Below are 23,512 nucleotides of genomic sequence, written 5' to 3'. Positions count from 1 at the left end.
CAATCATAGAACGTAGAACGCTACAACGCAGTACAGGCCTTCAGCCCCTGATGTTGTGCCAACCTGTGAAAATAATCTGGTGCCCATCTAACCTACACCATTCCATTATTATTCATATGCATGTCCAATGCCCTTTTAAATGCTCTTAACGTTGGCGAGTCTACTATTGTTGTGGGCAGGCCGTTCCAAGCCCCTTCTAATTTGAGTGCAGATACTGCCCCTGTTATCTGTCCTAAATCTATCACCCCTCAACTTAAAGCTATGTCCCTTCGTGTTAGCCTTCACCATCTGAGGAAAAAGGCTCTCACTGTCTGCCCTATCTAAGCCTCTGATTATCTTATACATCTCGATTAAGTCACCTCTCAACCTTCTTCTCTCCAACGAAAACAGCCTCATGTCCCTTAGCCTTTCCTCCATAAGACCTTCCTTCCATACAGGCAACATCCTAGTAAATCTCCTCTGAACCCTTTCCAAAGCTCAGTGACCAGAACTGCATGCAATATTCCAGGTGCGGCCTTATCAGCGTCTTGTACAGCTGAAGCATGACCTTGTGGCTCTGAAACTCAATCCCCCTACCAATAAATGCCAACACACCATCTGCCTTCTTAACAACCCTATCACCCTGGGTGGCAACTTTCAGGGATTTATGCACCGAGATCTCACTGTTCATCTGCACTGCCAAAACTTTTACCATTAGCCCAGAACTCTGTATTCCTATTACTTCTTCTGAAGTGAACTACCTCACACTTTTCTGCACTTAATTCAAAGTTTCTTTCCTTTCAGAATTGTTAGCTTCCATTGAACATTTAAAAGCAAAGTCACTGCCACATTCACCTCCAGTGAATTTGCTAAAATTCTGAACAGACACGACATTGAGGTTTTTCTTACTGTGTCAGTGAAGTTCAAGGTAAGCATTCTTTGACTGAACTACCATTGTTTCATTATAACAGTTCAATGAACCATTTTCTTTGATGTTACACACAGGAGCATCTTGACATTAATGTATCAGGAAGGTATGACAATAAGGGCTTTACACTGACAGCACCATCTTTTTCTTTGAATTCTAAGATAGTTGTTTATATCAATCTGTTTATTAACTATATGTGATAATAAAGGTAAAACCATCTTGCTACATCTTTCAGGATGCCCATAAGGGATGGCACTTTTAAAGCAGTAATATTGCACACCCCATGCTTTGTTCAGGGATATATAGAAATATGGTGAACAACAGGCACTAATTCTTCTCACGCTTCCTATCTTTTCTCAAGTTTATATGTTCTAATCTTCTCTTGATATCTCACCTGGTTGGGTTAAATTCCAATAACATCTTTTAGCTATGTAGTGATCTCTACTTTTGTCACATTTCCTGAGGTTAGACCTGAAGTGTTGCAAGTATGAAGAGAGTTGAGATTTCTCTCAGTCTTTGGAAACTCTCTTTCCTGGAGACCAGTGGAGGAGGGGGGTGGTGGGGGTGTGGTGGTGGTGGGTAACGAAATGCTATTAAGGTAGAGTGAAATAGATTCTTGACTAATAATGGAGTCAATGGTTAGTGGAGAAGGCAGGAATTTGGAGCTGAGGCCACTGTTAGATCAATCATGATCTTATTGAATGGTGGAATAGGCTAGATGTGCCAACTAATTTATTATGCTCCTAATTCATATATCCAGACAGGAGAGTACTAGCCTGAATTGGGGCTTTAGGGGATTTTGATTTCCATTGTAAAAATCCACCTGAACCAATCGTGAATTCACATTATTCTGTACTTTGGGCATTTATCCAATTAAATGCATATACTTGTCATTTTGCAAGGACTTTTAATCTTCACAGCACATAACATGGTTTGTTATTTCAAAGAACATGTTTCAAATACCAAAACACATGGAATTTTAACCCTTAAGGTTATGGGTATTGTTAGTTGGTATCTCAATTAATAACAAAACTTCAACAAGAATCAGAAGATTTGAAAAGCAATCAACAGAAAATCTTGGTTGTTTTTCACCTGTTAGGTAGTATGCTGTAGCATGCTTCAATTGTACAACTTAACCATTTTACATGAACCCTAGAGTCATTCAAAAACATTTAAGTTGGCACTGGAGACTTCAGCAATATAAGTTATCTACAGGCATATCAACCCAATTGTGAAAAGGAAAAAGGTGCAGGAGAGAAGGCTGGAGAATGGCATTCGGCAAAGTGCACATTAGGTGAGTTGGTGCAGACATAATGGGCATGCTTCTGCACCAATACAATACTGTGAAATTCATATTGCCAAAGCAAGTGATTGGATATGCTTCCTATGAGCAATGAGAATATGGATTGTACCCAGATGGTTCTACATGCTGCTTCGCACACTGCTGGCCACAAGAATTAGAAAGGTGACATGGGAGGAGAATACTTCAGTTACCAAAATATTTAGAATTTTAATCTTTGCCATTGTAATTGTCTTTGGTTAGTGCTTTCAATGAATTGCCTAGAATCCACAGAGACAATGGCCTGGAAGTCTCCCGGTGACCATTGACCAAGAGACCATTGATGCATCTATGGGCATGGGATGAAAATATGTTGACGATTCTCAAACAAATAACATAGTCGAAGCAGTCCTGGTCATATTTTAATGCGCCTTTTCTATCAATGTTACCAGACCTTGTTTTCTGGCTGTGTTCTTTATTTCAGCTGCCAGCTGTTCAAAAAATAAAGATATTTAAGAATTCTTTTTACATGCTGGTATCAATCAACAATGGCAAGACACAGGAATCAAAATTCTGTGCAATCGCATATCAAATCAGTAAATTGAATCAGGTCTTACACTGCCAGCGTGATTATGGTTAAAATTGGTTGTTTAAGAGCTAGTCTTAAATAAATTACAATGGGAATGAAACCTAATTTGTCATCAATTTTATGTGCAGATGAGAGCTGGTGTTCAGAAAACGTTGCTTTTTTCAGCTTTATCTCAAAAAAATTATGATTTCACTATGAGCACTTCTTTTTGGTTTTACTGGTATGCATAAACCTAAGGTTTTGGACTAACAAATGTTCAGATGCACATCAAATGGATGGCAGTACAAAAGACAAATCATTAGAAGCTGTTTTGCAGTTGTATTATCTGAAATAATAATTTAGAAGATCATCACTGGATATATGTGCATAACATATTGAACTTTTTGGAACTAAAGCTTTACACAGCAGAGCAGCTCAGATTGACTGCATGCAGTTTTTGGGTAAGAAAGTCTAAATTTTTATTTTGTACAAATCTAACTTAATTTGGAGTTGGTATGAAATCAAAATCTACAGTTTAAGTACAGAAGGTGCCAACCTTAAGCAGGACTTTAACGAGGCTAGTGATGAAAGAACAGTTTTATAACAGCCAGCTGAAATTGGATCTTCATTGAAGTGAGTCAGTTAAACAGTTTCTTTAGAAGCATATAAAACTAACTAACTTAGTGCAACTTAGAAAACAGTATGCCAGTGTCAAATGATTAATGGAGTCAAGAAGAGGAAGAAAAAGAGATGTTCTGTTGCTTTTACTTTTGTTTTTCCTAAACCTTTTTCTATTTCCAAAATTGCTCCCTACTCTGCTAAAGGAAAATGACCTTATTATTTGGAAAGTATGTGGTAAGGGAGCATAGCAAGTTGTAGTAAGATTTATAAAATAAATAAAAAAAATTAATGTATTCATAATTAAATGATATAATTAAGTAGCTTATCAGAACAAATTGAGGAAGCTAGGATAGGTGATGTGTCAAGGCTGATGTATTTGGGAGTCCCTGGATACCTATTTGGACCAGAGGAAACATGTCTATGGTAAGTTCCACTTCACTTTAGAGTCTGAGTTGGAGGCTAAACTACAGACATTGGGATGCATCAGAGAGATGGTAGCTTATATGGATTGGTTGTACCAGGAGGTAATCCTATGTCTTAGATTTGGTTCATCTGATTTGGTCAGTGTACAGGGACAAAAGGGTATGACTGTGAGTGAGACAGCTAACATGACTCAGAGGACAGGACTGCAGATGACTCAACCTTTGTATTTTCAGAAAACATTTGAGGTTCTTTCAATTTGTTTGGATGAGAATGAGGGCTGCAAGGTGGATGAGATCATCAACCAAGGCACTGTGATATATTCATTCAAGAGTGGAGTAGGAAGGAGCAATGCAGTAGTGGTGCAGGGGACAGTAGAGTAGGGGGAATATGGGCAGTCGGGGGTGTGACACTGTTTTCTGCTGGCAAACGTGTGGAGTTCAGATGGCGATGTTCTATGGCATTAACATTGCTGATCATCCCACTCTGATTATCCTTGGGGCGTACAAAGTTAAAAATCACACCACACCAGATTATAGTCCAACAGGTTTAATTGGGAGCACTAGCTTTCAGAGCGCTCCTCCTTCATCAGGTGGTTGTGGAGAATAAGATCGTAAGACACAGAATTTATAGCAAAAGTTTACAGTGAGATGTGAATGAAATTATATATTGAAAAAGACCTAGATTGTTTGTTAAATCTCTCATCTTTTAGAATGAACATGTTGGTTTCAGTTCTTTCAAATGTAAATCGCAGAACATTTTAAAAGTTACATTCTCAAGTGAACTTTAACAATTGGTGTCATGCCGGCCCAGACAATGCATTTAAGGTGTGAGCTGTTATGCCACAATGGTCAGATTGATTGATTCTAATCTAAAAAATGGATTTACAGAATCTTACATGGATTCATGCAGATTTTGAGCAAAGTAAACTGTAATTCTGCAAGTACAAATTCACCCCATAAACTTATATCTGTATGTAGGTGTGTGTTTGTGTGTGCGCATGTGAGTGTGTGTCTGACTGTGTTTATAGTGCAATGGGGTCACCTTTAGTGTGACATGGATCCAAGGTCCCGGTTGAGGCCATCCCCATGGATACCAAACTTTTCGTTGTTGCCTTTCCCAAAGTCCGCCTTGGAGGACAGTCACCCAAAGGTCTGAGGTCAAATGTGCCAGACCGCTGAAGTGTTCTCCGACTGACAGGGAACACTCCTGTCTGTTGACTGTTGTGCGGTGTACATTCATCTGTTGCAGTTGCCTCTGCTTGGTCTCACCAATCTACCATGTCTCTCCATGGTCTCCATGATCTGCATTTGCTTGGATAAGTGCAGCTCCAACAATACAGAGGAACCTCGATTATCCGGCATTCGATTATCAGAATATTGGATTATTCAGCAAGATTGCAAGGTCCCCATGCTTGGCTAATCAATGTTATCCAGCATTCAATTATCCGGAATTCGATTAACTAAAGAAAATACTCCCCACCTGTGTCATTTGGATAATCAAGGTTCCTTTGTACATACAAAGTACAACACCATTCAGCACAAAACAGCTTACAGAATTGGCATCCCATTCGCCACTGTAAATATTCACGCTCCTGTACAGTGGTAACCAGTATAGAGTTTACTATGTACAGGACACATTGCAACAACTCACCAGGCCTGTTTTGATAGCACTTTCCAACCCACGACCTTTACCAGCTAGATGGACAACAGCAATAGATGCATGGGGACACCACCACCTACAAATCTCCTCCAAGCTACACACCATTCCAAATGGGGATTGTATCACGGTCCCTTTACTGTCATTGCTTCAACATCCTGAAATTCCTTCCACTGTAGGTGTCCTACTTCACAAGAACTGCAGTGGTTCAACAAGGTAGCTCATTAACACCTTCTCAAGGCAATTAAGTATAGGCAATTCTCCAAAATCTCTCAGAGACATAGAATTAAAAAAAAGCCTACTGATACAAAATGAAGTTAAGTTTGTAGTATCAGTCATTATGAATGCACCGATTTTCTTTCTTCATGTAGAGTCTTCCTTCTGGTCTCTTATCTACTGTTGGTGATGCCACAGCCAGAGTCTGTCAGTCTCTGAGCCCCTGAGCATCACAAAACCATTGAAGGAGATATTAAGGGAAATAATTTAATGACCATAAAATCCTATCTGGGACCCACTTTGGGAAAAAAAAATGAAGTTCTATCTAAAGGTCACTCCTTTTTTCTTCTCCCTGATCTCAACTTCTTTATCTATAACTTGGTCTGGCCATAAATATGTCAGTTTTCTTTTATTGTCACAAAAGATTTTGCACCCAACTCCCCTTCTTACTCCAAAATGAACACTCCTCAGGCTGCCTGGAAAATTTGAGACATTTCCATAGCAGGTTGGACTTGAGCCCAGACGTTTTGGCTCAGCGAGAGGGACACTATGACCGACACAAGACATCCCCTCCACCCCCACCCCATTGTCTGGATTAATGTCGCCAATCCTCTGAAGAATTTAAGTGGAAGAATCTTCACAGAAGGCCAAAGAAAATTTCATAATTTAGGTCTCTGATTACATGGGTGGCCCTGTACTGTCTCAAGAAATGCATAAATACTTCCGTTGTTTAGTGATAAGATGTACACAGTTACTCTGAAAGGTATCATAAGATCCCTATAGTGCAGAAAGAGGCCATTCAGCTCATTGAGTCTGCACAGATCCCTTGAAGAGCATCCCACCCAGACCAATCCATCTAGCTTGCACATTTTTGGAAACCCATGCTGTCACAGGGAGAATGTGCAAACTCTACACAGACAGTCACCCAATGTTGGATTAGAACCCAAGTGCCTGGCACTGTGAAGTAGCAGTGCTAACCACCGAGCAGCATGCCATCCCACCTTTGGTAAAGTTATTGTCAGACTAAAAACATTACTGATTCAGCCACTTTGTAAAATGAAACAAAAACACTCTGGATACCAACTCTACTCATAAAATAGTTTTATTTGTTGTAAATACATTTCACTAAAACACTTATAAAGTGCATGGATAAAGTTAATAATTCTTAAACAGAAATGATAAAAACAAAAGTTGATTTTCTTCAATGGCTTAATGACCTGTACAGTTGCCTCACCATTCGATAAAGAAATGCTTTATTAACCCTTTGAGTACTGAGTTCATCTTACAGATTTATGAAGGTTATCTCTCTCACCCAGGATGAATACCATGTGCAATTGCTGCACTGTATATTTTAAGATGGAATGAAGCGATGATACTTTTGGTGCTGGAGATCTGAAACAACTGCTCCAGAAGCTCGGCAGGTTTGGCAGCAGGCATGGAGAGAAAAACAGAGTCAATATTTCAAATCTGATACGACTTCTCCAAAACTCTATGCTCATCTTACTTCTCTCTCCACAGATCTTGCCGGACATGCTGAGTTTCTCCAGCTTGCTGTGTTCATTTTAAGATGGAAGTTGAAGACATGCACAGGGTAACTTTATTCCATGAGGAAACTGCAATATCATCAAGGTGTGAATTTCTCACATTTTTTGAACGCTCTTCCCCCCCACCCATTGGCATAAACTACAAATGTTAGTAACTCGAGATATCTGCATGACCATTATACAAGCCAATCTCTATAAAGTGACCAGAGATGCAATTTGAATGAGTGGCCATCTCTATCAATTTTTAATTTCCTTCCACATTCTCCACTGAAACATGTTTGATACATACCCTGCTCAACAATATATATATAATTCAGCGAGAGAGTTGACAAATTTGAATGGTAGTTGAGACCAGCACCTTATACAGATCTTTCACAGAGAGGTGGTCCCATTTAATGGTGAAAGCTATTGTTCTGTATTACAGAATAGAAAGTTTATTATAATTTATAGTCTAATGATGTTATAAATGATTGTCCACATTATTAAAATGACTGCATGAGTAATAACTCGACCGCATTCTGTGATGAGTATAATTACATCAGTAAATGTGTAAAATGTCAATCTTGTTTTGGGAGCTTCACCATTTTATTTTTCTCATTTTTGGTTGGAACAGTGAGTCGTGAATTGAAGGTAACCTTTGCACTGTGGGCAGCAGCTTTTCCTTAAAAGGACAAACAAACTTATACTGTATTTGTTTATGGGACCGGCCCTAGGAAGTTGATTATTGTTCAAAGAACACTGTAGATGTTTACAATCAGAGATGCATTATGCTCAAAGATGGCAGATGGTTGGATGTTAAAAGGACTGATCACAGAGAGCTGGTGCGGACCAGTCTAACAAAGAGAAAGCAAAAACAGAAAGAGAAACCAAAGTTTGAACTGGTTTGGATAATTTATTTGGACAGAAAGGCTGTGACTGACAGAGCTGCTGGGAGGAGTTTTGATTGCTTTCCAGTTTTTCAAATTTTATCGACTTATTGAAAGTTTGGAGAACAGAATTCCAATTATAAGAAATAAGTGAATAGTCCTTGGAGCTTACTGGAAGTATTTGCATTGATTGGTGTCTTTAGAAACCAAGCAAGATAAAATCCCATGTGCCTCTGATACTGTGAATTATACCATACTTAAGTGAACTGACAAATTATATCTTTTATTTGCCCTTAGCTGTCTCTGCCTGCCTATGTGTGAGATTGAGTTGAAATCACTGATATTCATTAGATCACCTTGATGTTTCATTTTGCTCTGCTGAAGTTACAGTATAAATAATAAACTGTCAATTTTTAGGTATACATTTTCTGTCTGATATCAATTAGAGTCATAGAGTCACAGAGATATACAGAACAGAAACAGTCCCTTTGGTACAAGTCATCCATGCCGACCAGATATCCTAAACTAATTAGTCTAATTTATCAGCATTTGCCCCACATCCCTCTAAACCCTTCCTATTCATATACCCATCCAAATGCCTTTCAAATGCTGTAACTGCAGCAGTCTCCACCACTTCCTCAGGCAGCTCTTTCCAAACACGCATTAGCTGCATGAAAAAGTTGCCTTTTAAGTCCCTTTTAAATCTTACCCCTCTCACCTTAAACTTATGCCCTCTAGTTTTGGATTCCCTCACCCTGGGGAAAAGACCTTGTATATTTACCCTATCCATGCCCCTCCTGATTTTATAAACCTATATAAGCTCACCCCTCAGCCTCCGACACTCCAGGGAAAATCGTCCTAGTCTATTCAGCCTCTCCCTGTTTGTAAAATCTGCTAGGGCATCATTGTGGAAATCTTGAGGGTTATTGAATGTTTTAATATTACAGTGTTGTGAGTGTAGGGATAGATAAGCTGATGTAATCTGGCTTGCTGTCTCTGTGTGTAACATAAAGGAAAAAGGTGGTCACTATGTGAAATATTCTAAATTCATTCATGATTTTCCCTGCTCAGCACTGTTATGATGAGATGAATAATTTCCACCTTTCCCTGCACAGTGTAAAATAGCAACCAAAAAACCTAATTTTATAGTGAAATGTGTTTTTACCCACATTTATTTATTAAAATAAAGAACAATATCTGTATTTTCAACTGAACAAATCATTGGAAAAATAATATAATTTGGTGCTGAGTGTGTGATGCTGGAAAAGCACAGCAGGTCAGGCAGCATCCGAGGAGCAGGAGAATCGATGTTTCGGGTATAAGCCCTTCATCAGGAATGAGGGCTTGTTCAGGCCTCATTCCTGATGAAGAACTTATGCCCGAAATGTTGATTCCCCTGCTCCTCGAATGCTGCTTAACCTGCTGGGCTTTTCTAGCAGCATGCTCTCAACTCTGAGCTCCAGCATCTGCGGTCCTCACTTTCTCTTTAATATAATTTGGTGCAATGTTTGTTTCACAACTTGCATGATTTACACCAGACATAATACAAAATGCAATCCTGCCAGCTTTCCCCAGGCAAGTTAGGTTAAAATTATCTTTGGTGTTTTTAGTTAACTGACAATTATAATGACTGATCATTGCCTTGAGATATTTTAACCAGATTACAAGGACCACATGAATGTAAACCATTTTTCTAGTGAAATATCAATTCTTTGATATTCCCAAAATATGGAGAAGAAGAGTGAAGCAAAATGTGTCCTGGAATTTGATGGAAGTGCAGGATATGTAGATAAATGAATGTTTGTAGTCAGGGACTAAACAGTTAGCAAACGGGTCATACATAAGTACGTTAATGAGGTTATTGACTATTTAATAGAGCAAAGAGTGATTGGACAATTAACAAACAGGAGGATACAGCCATAAAGGGGTTACCAGGAGAAGCAATATGGGGTGAAATTGATAATTAAGTAAACAAAGCAACTGACTGCCAGATGAGTTGATATGGTTGGAAATTAGTACAGTTGAAGTCGTCATCCACTTGTGTAACCTGGCCATATGAAATTTCTATCTCCAATGTTCTAACAGAAGCATTAGATTAGAGTGGTGCTGGAAAAGCACAGCAGGTCAGGCAGCATTCGAGGCACAGGAAAATAGACGTTTTGGGCAAAAGCCCTTCATCCTGATAAACGGCTTTTGCCCGAAATGTCAATTGTCCTGCCCCTCGGATGCTGCCTGACCTGCTGTGCTTTTCCAGCACCACTCTAATCTAGACTCTGGTTTCCAGCATCTGCAGTCCTTGTTATTACCTAACAGAAGCATTAGCCTATTTCAGTTCAGTTAATTATCTTTGTTAAAGCAAAAGAGAGATTTGGGATGGGGTGTGATAAGCATTCCTGCTATAATGTTACTAGCAGGGCTTTCTCTCCATTGACAGCTGTTTTCAAAAGAAACAGCAGTTAGAGAAAACTCACACTGTGATAATGATTGGATTTCAACATTCGATTGATAAATTGAATAGATCAGGGATAAGTAAGTGGTCAGAGAAATCTAGGACAGATACCATATTAGATATAATGTTCAGCTCTTCGGAGTTGAAATCAGCCTTGGAAATGAGTGAATATTTAATTGAATTTGATGCCATTATTGACACTGAAGTTAGTCTATTTGAGAAACTTTGGAACTCAAGCATGCAACAAATGTGAAATATCAATTGGAAAAAATGCTGCTTTTCAATATAATTTTAAGGGGCAAAGGGGCACAAGTCAGAATAATTTAAGACCAAAGATGAGGAGCTGTGCAGGCTGAGTTATTGAATACATCCATGGCTGGCATGGATAAATATTTGAAGGGAGTCCAGGGTTACAGGAAACAGTTAGGGAAGTGGAGTCATTGCCAAGATCAGATCAATCTTGTTCCAACTGAATGGTGGTGCAGTCCTTAAGGACCAAATAGCTTGTTTATGCTCCTATTTCTTTTGTCCTTAGAACCAGGATTGAGATTGAATTGGTAGCAAGTTAAATATACCAAGCCTCAGGAAACAATGGGTGAATAAAAACATTGGATGTAACCTAAAGACTAAAGGGGTATTTTTGAAAATACTTAAAGATTCTATAGTGCTGCTCACATTAAAGCAATTTTATGTATTTATTTAAATAAAAAGGATAAAAACATGATATTATGAAGAACAATGTTTATCACTGCCTAACAACAAAGCAATTGGCACCATTGTCCATTAGGTAGTTCCTCAAGATGGCTGACTATTGCTCTGTTTAAACCACCTTTGCAGTTAAGGCAAATTTGTGTGCTATAAGGAAGCAAACCTGAAAACCAATCCAGAAGCTAAGTCCTATTTCTCAAAGTTTTGGAAAAGGTTGGCAATTGATTAAGTTACAGATGTCTCATTTGGCGGGGGGAGTGAACATTCCAAGGCTGTAAACAATTTTGGAATTATAAATATGTCAAAGCACAGCAGAGGTAGCACTGGCATGCAATTCAGGTAGACGGTTAGGCAGGTTGGATTTTGAGAGTTATAGTGATTCGTATTAAACCAGAGGGTGAGCCCACATTTGAGGAGCACGTAGTATGAGGAACTTCAGGATAGGCTTGGTAAACCTTGAGGTAAATCATTTCAGAAGCATACCTGCGAAGGTGTACTGGGAATTTGATGGAACTGAGGAAAGTTATCAGGCAAAATGATAAAATAGTTCAGGGTAAAATTGTAGGGGGAGGAATTCAAGTTGTACTAATTTCCACGGCAAATTGGGGGTGCGATCAGAATGTAGGTTGTAAGATATCGACCCTGGAAACCATGCAAATTTGCAGCTCCTGGAGGGGTGTCACAATAGGATCTGATAAGAGTTGGTAATGAGCAACTCAAAAGGTCAGCCATTCTCCAAGTACAAAAACCATTACATCTGGCTGGGATGCAGCTCAAGTTATTGCGAGAACTCCGGGTCAAGGTTGAGGAAATTCTGGCCAGATTCTTTCAATGTGCCTTTGATGTGGAGCTGCTGCTGGAGTTTTGCAAACATTGCATAACTGTTCTTGAATTGGGAGGAGACAAAACAGGTCAAATGTTTTACTGTTGTTGGCAGGGAAACCTTTAAAGACTGTAATCTAGTACAAAATGTTTGAATAAGTGGAAACCAGTGCAGATTTGTTAAAGGCAAATTGTGCTTAATTATGACGAGTTGAGTTCTTTGATGAAATAACAGAGATGATTAATGACTGCATATTAATTCACATACAAAATATTGTTTAATAAACCATAAGTAAAATTAAAGTCCACTGGGAGATTAGCGGCATGGATATAGAATTGGCAGATGAGTTGGCAGTAGTGTGCTCTAAACTTCCAGCAGCATGTCTTGAGAACATTGCCCTTTTGTTATGCATATTTATGAAATGGATCATTAACTACACTACCTGAAAATGTAAATTAATAATGAAGCATATTAAGTACTCTAACATCCTGGTTTGCTTGTTTTATATTCCATACTGCAATATGATTGACAATCCTCTGCAGTTATCACTACTGCTTTATGACAATAAATCCTCTTGACTTGGTAAACTCCCACCACAAACATCACTGGATCTTACTGGTCAGTTTTCTTTTCTCAAAAGAACAAAGGAAGAAGAACTAGGAGCAGCAGAAGGCTACTCTGCTACTCAGTAAAATCATATCTGATTTGATTGCCACTCCAAGTCCACTTTTCTGCCTTCCACTTCCTCCTCACAGCCCCATGAACTTTCCATGTTAATATATTTGATGATCTAGATTTCACTGCTTGTTGAAGGAGCAAATTCCACAGACTTACCAACAGAGAACAAAAAACTCCCTATCTCAAATTTAAATTGGAGACTCCTTATTTTTAAACTTTGACCCTTGATTCTAAATTTCACCACATTCTCTGTGTCCATCTAGCATCAAGGCCCTTCAGAATGTGTTTCAGTAAGATCCTCTCTCAAGCTTTTAAATTCTAAAGTCTTTAGACACATTCTGCTTACATTTCCTCAGAGGATACCCCATTTATCCCAGAAATCAGACTAGTGAACTTTCCAATCCAAGTGCAATGGAAGTCTGTTATAACATGGTTCAGCAAACTGCAAATTTGCTTATATGGTCGAGAAGTCCTGGTTCCCAAAAGAGGTAAATCCTTATTTAAATCATCATTTTGCTGGTTAAAAATAAGCATTTTTTTATTATGTGGTCCACCTGTAATACAAACCAGCTGTAGAGAGGTTTTGCTTTTTGGACTTCAACATCCCTATGACAACCAACTTCCACTGTACAGTAAGGTCAGCAGTAAGTACCCTTTCATCGTGCCAGTTCACTAAATCCAGACAGTCCTCTGAAGTTACATGGTTGACCAGTACATCACATGTAAGAAATAAAGTTCATGTTTGCTTGCTGGTATTGACATCAAATTCCCATCCAATGTTTTCAACCTGTTTCACTTTATTTGATATCACTGATTTTAGATCCTCTTCAACAACTCAATGTAAGGCTCTCCTGTATATTTCTTCCAAATGATGATGGCTCATTCAAATGTTGATGGCCAATATGATGACCATATTTATGACAGTCATGTTCATAGCAGTGACTCAATACAAGGAGGCACACTTGACATTTTCTTCCCTGTTTTCAATTTACCTGTTCATGTCTATGGAATGGTCCATAGGTACCACTTCTGCCACCCCTTTGACACATCAAAAGATACACTTGCATCATGTTGAAGGACCTCTTTGCTCTTCTGGGTAATACTGCCATGGTAAGATATCCCTAGGGAAAAGCTTGTAAATGGGAATTAACCAAAATATCAAATTTAGCCTTGATGTTGTTGATTTAATTTGGTGAAACAACTGCTAACTCAGTCCTCAAAGGGCTAAACAGAATTGTGATCGTTTTCAAGGAAGAATGAATGGAGAATGCACCACCTAATGTTTCATCAATATTTTCAGCTAGTTTATCTCAGTCACCTCTAACATCATACTACCAAAGAAACCCCACGTAAAAATATGACGTGCTGAATAATTTTCCAAACAGTCTAACACTTTGTTCACCCGACGCTGTTTTGAAATTTCAATTAATGAAAAGACATAGCATACACAAACACTCTTAGTTTTTTTTCAAAGAAAACTTTCCTTTCGTTCCAAAGAACCTGACTATATCTCTGGATTTAGTCCATCTTGTCAAATACAAATGTGTTCACATGAGTAGCCTTTAATTTGGAAAGATTAAAAAAAACTCTTGGGTTTCTATGGCCAGAAATGCCTTAATTGATTCTAATTAGCTCTGTAAGAGTAATATGCTTCAGTCTAGTTTGCTCTTAGCTAACTCTTCACTTTTCTTCATGCAACTATGTAATAATCCAGGCATTTCTGACTATCCGACAAACCTGTGAATAGTTACTCTAAAATTGCTGCTGGTTGCAAAACCAAGAAAACAGTTTGTGAAGTCAAATAAATTGGGTCCCTTCTCTTCAAGTTTTTCAAAAAAATATTTCAACTGATGACCTTGGAGAGATGCCTCGTCAGCTTATGTACACTTTCCACACCTTCTTCCTTCTGCCATTTTGAATTTGTAGTTTTTTTTAATATATTAAAGAAATGGAAATGAAAGAACCAATGCTGTTACTTCATCCCAGGTAGTTTCACTTTTCTGACAACATCCAGAGATACATATCAAAGTTACAGGACAAGCGTGACGAAGAGAAGTCTTCACTACTGCTACAGGCAGAAGCTTAAAGGTAAAGGTATCCAACCCAGTAGACAAGATTAAATAGCAAAAATGTCGTAGGAAAAAACACACGCGAATACGTGTCTAATTTCAAAATGTCTACGTGAATCCGTCCTTTGCGCCATGAGCCTGATTTGCATTCTTTGTAACAGCAGAAGAAACTCTGGCAGTCTTTACCATCCAGGCATTCATATACGCAGGCTTCCTCAAAGTCCTGCCAGTACATAGAATTATTTATGGTAATAACTGAAGAGGCTGGCCCCAGGTTCAGTACAGAGTAATTCTAGAATGAATAGAGAAATGAGATTTTAAATATTGGCAACAGCACACTAGTTGCAACGTTTCCAACAAAATCTAAACAGATTTGTTTAATATACACACATCTCACTTCGCAAATCTGAACGACCTGTAGATCCATATATTCTATGAAAAACATCAGTTGTAATCCTGACCATTTTCTTGACTGCTTTCAGTTACAATGTTGCAAAATGCTTTTTATTGCTGCCTTATGCCACAGCTAAATTATCAATAAAGAAAATAATAATGATTGCAAGGGTCTAAAGAAGCATTCTCCACACGCCCAATTATGAGACACTTTGATTATTCATAATTAAGTCAAACATTTTCCAAGAGGCTGAAGATATTGTCCTTAAACAATATTTTTCACATATTGGCCTACAGTAAAAGCAAATGTGGTCTTTCCCCTTTCAATATAGTTGATTAATTTAGAATCAAAACAACTGTCTCTTGCAATCCATCCCCTGAGTAGAGAGCTGTGCTGATGTGCAGTACAGGTTGCAGGATTCTAGTTTCCATTCTATCAGCAGCTCACCCCTGTTGCTCAAGGAGGGCTCCTTTGATAAAAAGCACAGGATCATAGGATATTATTTATTTATTTAAAAGTAAAGAACATCACCATATCAGAGCGGAGCAATTGTTTGGCTTAATATTTGAAAAAAATGCCTCTGTGTGGGTCATATGAGTCAGGATTTGTTCCCATTTATGCTTTGGTTTTTTTTATAATCTATTGAATGTATTCAAAGCTGAGCTGGACAGATTTTGTTTGAGAAAGTGACACGAAGGCCACTATTGCTGTGATCATGTTAAATGGCAGAGCAGGTCTGAAGGCCTGAATGGAGGCCATTTCCTATGACTTTTCCCTCCCTCATTTGGTGTTCAAATCATCTTAGTCAGGTACTGACAGTCTTCTTATAGACCTTCATAAGATATGGCTGTCACTATAAAAATTGGAATTTGTAGCACATCGCTAATTGCCCTTGAACTGCGTGGCTTGCTAGGCCATTTCAGAGAGCAGTTAAGAGTTGCTGTGGATCAGGAGTAACATATAAAGGCCCGATCTGAAAGGATGGCAAACCTTCGTCCCTAAAAACTCAATAGTGAACCAAATGACAGTTCACAATGACCACCATTACTGAAACTAACTTTATGTTCTAAAGCTATTAATTAATTGAATATGAATATGTGTTGCTGGAGTGTTATACTGGGCCTCTGGATTAGTAATCCAATGCATTGCTATTGGGTTGACATGTCCCTCCATAAGAATGGTATCCTTATATTACAACAAACCCTGTATTTTGAATAAGAGCAAGAATTGTGAAGGATAATTACCTCTTGTGGTCCTTTCTGCTGGGTGAAGAACCATTCACGTCTACGCTCTGCTTTCCAGTCATGCTCATATTGATTCGGATACCCACGACAGTGAGAATTCTGCTTAACTCTACAGCTGAGGGTTGCATCTGGGAGCTGGGAAAGGAAAAAGGTTTTTCCATGTGTATGTAATGTACTTCAGTGAATTTGAGAATCATCATTACGAATGAATCATCAAAGCTAATCAAACCAAACCTCTATTCCTGATGAAGGGCTTTTGCCCGAAACGTCGATTTTACTGCTCCTCAGATGCTGCCTGAACTGCTGTGCTTTTCCAGCACCACTCTAATCTAGAATCTGGTTTCCAGCATCTGCAGCCATTGTTTTTGCCTCATTTCAAAATGGCAGAGGCTCCTTGGCCTGGGGCTCGTTCATCTGTCTGCTTTGTCTTTTCCTTTCTCTACCTTTTTTTCTATCTAAAATTTTTAATCGTTTTGTTTAATAAAAGGAAACGTACTTTGGAGAAGGCTGGAGCAGTGAGGCTGAGGGCCAGAACTGAGCGAAACCCAATAGGTTGGAGCCTTGGAATGGAGGTGCCGGTCAGCGGCTTATGAGCCCGGTCAGACCACATGAGGAAGCCCCTGTGCTTGTCGACTACATTGTAATGTTTATCTATAGTCTGTTTATCTGACTGTAGTATTTACCCTTTTAACTCTACTTCATATTATCTAACTTATATTAAGTACCACTAAGGTAATTCACTTTTTTTTTCTTTATTTCTCTATTTTGTATCTACGATTTGTATCTAAAACAGCACCATGAGGGCCGACATTATAGGCTGATTAGCCTAACCTCGGTTGTCGGTAAAATTCTAGAACCCATCGTTAAGGAAGAGATTTCTAAATTCTTGGAAGTGCAGGGTCGAATTAGAACAAGTCAGCATGGATTTAGTAAGGGGAGGTCGTGCCTGACAAACTTGTTAGATTTTCTTTAAAGAGGTAACAAGTAGGTTAGACCAGAGAAACCCAGTGGATGTTATCTATCTAGACTTCCAGAAGGTGCCTCACGGCAGGCTGCTAAGTAAGGTGAGGGCCCATGGTGTTCAAGGGTGAGCTACTGGCATGGATTGAGGATTGGATGTCTGACAGAAGACAGAGTTGGGATAAAAGATTCTTTTTCGGAATGGCAGCTGATGACAAGTGATGTCCTGCAGGGTTCAGTGTTGGGGCCGCAGCTGTACACTTTATGTATTAATGATCTGGATAAAGGGACTGGGGGCATTCGGGCAAAGTTTGCTAATGGTACGAAGTTAGGTGGACAGGCAGGTAGTTCTGAGGAAATGGGGAGCCTGCAGAAAGATTTAGACAGTTTAAGAGAGTGGTCCAGGAAATTACTAATGAAATTCAATGTGAGCAAATGCGAGGTCTTGCACTTTGGATAAAAAGAATATAGGCATTCTTTCTAAATGGTGAGAAAATTCATAAAGCTGATGTACAAAGGGATCTGGGAGTGCTAGTCCAGGATTCTCTAAACGTTAACTTGCAGGTTGAGTCCATGATTAAGAAAGCCAATGTAATGTCATTTATCTGAAGAGGGTTGGAATATAAAAGCAGTAATGTGCTTCTGAGACTTTATAAAGCTTTAGTTAGGCCCCATTTACAATACTATGTCCAATTTTGGGCCCCACACCTCAGGAAGGACATACTGGCACTGGAGTATGTCCAGCAGAGATTAACATAGATGATCCCTGGAATGGTAGGCCTAACATACGATGAATGGCTGAGGATCCTGAGATTGTATTCATTAGAGTTTAGAAGGTTGAGAGGAGATTTAATAGAAACTTACGCGATAATGCATGGCTGAGAAAGGGTGGACTCTAGGAAGTTGTTTCCGTTAAGCGGGGAGACTAGGACTCGTGGGCACAGCCTTAGAATTAGTGGGGGTAAATTTAGAACGAAATGAGGAGACACTTTTTCAGCCAGAGAGTGGTGGGCCTGTGGAATTCATTGCCACACAGCGCAGTGGAGGCCGATATTGCATGTCTACAAGGCAGAGATTGATAAATTATTGATCTTTCAAGGAGTTAAGGGCTACGGAGAGAGTGTGGGTAAATGGAGTTGAAATGTCCATCAGCCATGATTGAATGGCAAAGTGGACACGATGGGCTGAAAGGATTGGAAGTAAGGCCAATGTCATATGGTCTTATGGACGTTGTAAACTTTTCACTGTGGAGTCAGTTCTGTTATAATGTCTCTTTGGTTAATGCAAATTGGCTGTAACGCGATTGGGTAAATAAGGAAGGCTGTTTCTAAAACATGAACTTTTAAAGTGTGTGTTAACATGATTACATCGCAACACTTTACATGTTATTTGTATTGCACAAGTTTTGGGGTTGCACAGAAACACAACTATCAGGTTATAGAAGAAACTACTGTACTTTTGCACTTGAGTACACATGACAATAAACCTAATTCTAATTCTAATAGCAGCGCTGTATTGATTAAGAAAATTGCCTTTTATCAGCAATGTTCCTCAGAGTAATGCAGTGGAAGGTCTTCGCAGTTCACCAGCTGTAGTATATGAATTGGGCCCAAGTGATTTCCATTCAGTTTATTCTGATCATTGCCCCATAACACAAGACATAAACTTATACTTGTACAGATTCCCATAACATTTTGCTCATGGAGTAAAGTGACCCATGGCTCAATGCAGAATTTTTATCAGACATTTTACACAGAGCCTCAGCTGAAGATGTTTAGACATTTGGTCAAAAAGGTAGGTGTTTACAGAGCATCTTAAAGGAAAAGGATGAGGTTAAGAACTGGAGAGATTGTAGGAAGGAAGTCCACAGCTTGGCTGGCAACACTGTGGCCAAGGAAATTAGGATGTGCTAGAGGTCAAAATTGAAGGAATATAGAGGTTTCAGTAGGTTATAGGGCTACAAGAAGTTTTGGAGATAGGGACTGGTGAAGCCAGAGAAGGATCTAAACGTCACACTTGCAATAATTCACAGTAAGAGTGAAATAAATTAAGAATCATTCCCCATGTGGATTTGAATAATAGGGGCGGGGCTTGTGGTGTGGTGATTGTGGCCTCATCCACATTGGTGCTTCAAGAGGATAATTTTCAGAAATTCTGTTAATGACAAGATTCAAAGTCCCAGTAGAGCCAATTCTATGTTCTTATTCTAAGTGCACCTCTCCTGAATGATATAATATCTCAAAGGTTATTATACTCAGCCTAAAGTCGACCAAATGGAGTGTTCGCTGTTCATTAGGCTTGCCCTTGCCTCTTCACTCTATGTGATGCCTCACAGATTACTGGGAGAACAAGGTGGAGCCAACACAATCATTGCAGGGTGCCTGAGATCTGAATGGACATGGAAGTACACTCAATCGAATCAGATTGAAGGATGATAAAATGAAAACAGCAAGATTGGCTCAGGCAGATTTAATTTAGAATGCATGAGTGCAATGTTAAACCAGGTAAAGGAAGAAAAAAGAAGAAATTGAATAAAGGATTACAGTAGGAGAGAGAGTAAAAGACGGTTTAATGTGTTTATTTTTTTTTAGTTTCCAGAATAACCATTAAAACCTAAAGCAAAAGGACTGCACACTTGTAATGGTTAATGCCCACTGGTCAGTAGGTTAACAAGCAGTAATTAACACTTATCACACAGTTGCAAGGGCACTCAGACTGAAGTGGACAAGCATATCTTTCTGTGGCAATTTACGTACATGGTTTCTATCCTGTAAGTGCTTTATTGCATTGATGTAATGTATTTGAATTGGGAACTAGAGAGCAAGATGCTGATTTCAAAAGGCCACAACAGAAGACTTTCATGCAGTGACCCTTGCCCAGAAATTCCACTTAATAATAGCAAGCAATATTAGCCTCACCATGACTTGCAAAGCACTTTTTTCTCTTCTGTTTTGCACTCCTTCAGTCTGGTTACAAGCTCGTGTTGGGGAGTCCAATATATGAGTCATGAAGCATGTGCTGCATGAAAGGATTTCTTGTAACTACTCCAAATATGCTTTGTAAGATGACTGGACTGTAACTGTGAGGTAAATGTTTGTCTTGTTTCCAGCATAGAGTTCAAAGTAAAGTGGATGTTACAAAAGAACTAAAATAATCAAAAAAGGGTCTAGTCAATTCCAGCTCTGTTACTTACTGAACACAATGCTGTCACTTGAACCTCCAATAGTGTACTTCATATCATTATTATTTTTATTATGCTGGTTTCATACTAGCTCCAGGCTCCAATTATTTCAAAGTAGATTGTCTACACATGGACAGTCATGTTACAAAATCCTTTCTGATTGCTTTTCCAACCCAGTACTGGATGAATAAAAGTTTCCACCAACTATATATTGAGAAAACCAAAAGCATTGTCTTCAGGTATAACTTTCATTCCTTTGCACCCAAACCAATAGTTCAAAATCATCCAAATTTTCTTCTCTATCTTCTCCTCGAACATGATCCCTAAAACTTACCATTTTGACTATGCCTTGGTCATCTGTTTTAATAACCCAATGCCAAATTTTATTTCACAATGCTCTTGTGATGTGCCTTTAGAATGGCACGATTTAGAATGTTAAAACCATGATAAAAATGCAAGTTACTGTTTAAATGAAGTTACCAGAAGTGGTGTAGTTAATGCCAAACTAGGGTCTAAATGTGAACAAAGGAAATTATCAAAAAGTGAGGGACAATTGGTTGTGGTGGATTGAGAAACCAAAAGACAGGCAATGGTTAGTATTTAAGAATGAATACGTGGTCGACAAAAATGCAATTACATTTTTCTTAGGGACAGAAACCTAAGAGAAAAGGTGGAACAACCATGGCTAACAAAGAAAGTTACTGTGAGGAGGCATGGTGGCTCAGTGGTTAGCACTGCTGCCTCATAGCACCAGGGACCCAGGTTCGATTCCAGCCTTGTGCACCTGTGTGTGTGGAGTTTGCACGTTCTTCCTGTGTTTGCACGGGTTTCCTCCCACAGTCCAAAGATGTGCACGTTAGGTAAATTGTCCATAGTGTTGAGGGATGTGCAGGTTAGGTGGGTTACTCTGAGGGTCAGTGTAGACTTGTTGGGTCAAAGGGCCTGTTTCCCTGTTGCCGTGATTCTACTAAGAATTACATTTGATTGTAATGTGGCCAGAGAGTGGTAAGTCTGGGGATTAGCATCACTTTAGAATCTGGTTGTGGAGAATGAAGAAACTGATAAAGAGAATATAAATACATGATATCAAGTCACACAAAAAGACATATTGTGAAAGCTTCTTTAGGAATGTGAAAAGGCAGGGAATAGCTTGGACAAATGTGGTTCCATTATACGTTGAGAATTATAGTGCAAAATGCAGAAATAGCAGACAAACTAAAAAATTGCTTCAGGCCTACTCAGCCCTGAATAATGTGAGATATGATGAGAAATCTCTCAGTCAGGTGAGGCCTTTCTCAACCTTGACTGCATTTTCAAATAGAGTTCTGGATGTTCTGGTGAGATGCCTCTTAATGTGGATTATTGCATGTTAACGATCTCACTAAATGCAAACCTTGCCTCATAATATGCAGCTCCCCTACCACCAGTTCCGAGGAAACCAAACATTGACAATACCCAATGTGAAGGTCAGAACAGATACCTGGCAACTCCTGCTTTCCAGTTGTTCCTCTGATCTTAGGGTATACTATATGGACAGTGGTTGCAAGCGCTACCCCATCCCACACCCCAGTTCATAGGCATTGTTGTCTGACATGTGCTAACTTTCTTACATCACCATGGCACATCTCTAATCAACTTGTAGGATGCTTCTTCATTTTAAAGCTAGACATCAGGGTGCACCGGTAATTATCACAGCAATACCTCAGTCAAATCTTACATTATACTACGGGGACAATTGCAACATTTAAAAGACATTTGTACAGGTGCATAGATAGGAAATATTTAGAGAGATATGGGCCAAAAGCATGCAAATGGGGCTGGTTTAGCTTAGAAAACCTGGTTGGCATGAATGAGTTGGGCCGAAGGGCCTGTTTCCTTGCTTATGACTCTATTATACTTAATTTGCTATCTTGTTGTCCATTCACTTGCCCTGTATACAACTCTTCAGCTTACACTGTATTATTAGCATATTTAGATTCATTCCCCTCTGAATGTCCATTTAAACAACCAATATTGATTGTAAGTAACCAAGGCCCAAAACTTAGCAGCATTCCACTAGTCACATCTTTAAAATGTGCCATTCTTCATTGCTCTCTGTTTTTCATCTGTTAACAGATCATCTATTTGTGTTAATATATCACCCGCAATTCTTTATCTTCTCTTTTATTAACATTTTCTGTTTTGAATGTGTTTTAGAAATATAGTTAAAAATCACACAACACTAGGTTATAGTCCAACAGGTTTATTTGGAAGTGCTAGCTTTCGGAGCACTGCTCCTTCGTCAAGTGGTTGTGGAGTAGAAGATTGTTAGACACAGAATTTATAGCAAAAGTTTACAGTGTTATGTAACTGAAACGCATACATTGAAAAAGACCTGGATTGTTAGTTAAGTCTCTCATCTTTTAGAATGACCATGTTGGTTTCAGTTCTGCTATAAATTCTGTGTCTTACGATCTTATATTCCACAAACACCCGATAATGGAGCAGTGCTCCGAAAGCTAGTGCTTCCAAATAAACCTGTTGGACTATAAACTGGTCTTGTATGATTTTTAACTTAATACACCCCAGTCCAACACCGGCATCTCCAAATTTTGGAAATATAGGTACTGATTCATCTATGTCGACCCTATTCCTTACACTCTCCAAGATGTGTTATCAAACATGATTTCCATTGCATGAGATCAAACTGACCTTTCCTAAATATACAAAGCTTGTTAAGACTTTCATGGCAATAGATTCTAGCACTTTCATAATGATTGATATCAGGGCAACGAGCCTATTGTTGCCTGTTTTCGCATGCCTCCTTTTTTGAATTTACATTTGTTGACTTGTAAACTGTTAAGACCATTCCAGACTCTAGAAAATTTTGGGAATGCATATCCAGCGCACCCATTATTATTGAAGTATCTCTTTTAGAATTATAGAA

At 38.9% G+C, this 23,512-nt stretch overlaps 1 protein-coding gene across 1 annotated transcript in view; it reads right to left on the bottom strand.

The window, feature by feature from the left end:
• Window positions 1–10,309: 10,309 nt before the first annotated feature.
• gabrg3 (gamma-aminobutyric acid type A receptor subunit gamma3) overlaps window positions 10,310–23,512 on the bottom strand; it is a 595,554-nt gene continuing 582,351 nt past the window's right edge. Inside the window, exons 9-10 of the mRNA XM_043692286.2 lie at window positions 16,446–16,580; window positions 10,310–15,099 (exon numbers count right to left, since the gene is read on the bottom strand). Coding sequence (XP_043548221.1) covers window positions 14,821–15,099; window positions 16,446–16,580 — 414 coding nt within the window. The 3' untranslated portion in view covers window positions 10,310–14,820. The remainder of the gene's footprint in view (window positions 15,100–16,445; window positions 16,581–23,512) is intronic.

This window comes from Chiloscyllium plagiosum, unplaced genomic scaffold (genome assembly GCF_037043375.1).
Source record: "Chiloscyllium plagiosum isolate Xiang-an unplaced genomic scaffold, Cpla_swu_hap1 HiC_scaffold_6, whole genome shotgun sequence".
Taxonomy (NCBI): Eukaryota; Metazoa; Chordata; class Chondrichthyes; order Orectolobiformes; family Hemiscylliidae; genus Chiloscyllium; species Chiloscyllium plagiosum.
This window is presented reverse-complemented; position numbering and strand designations above follow the sequence as displayed.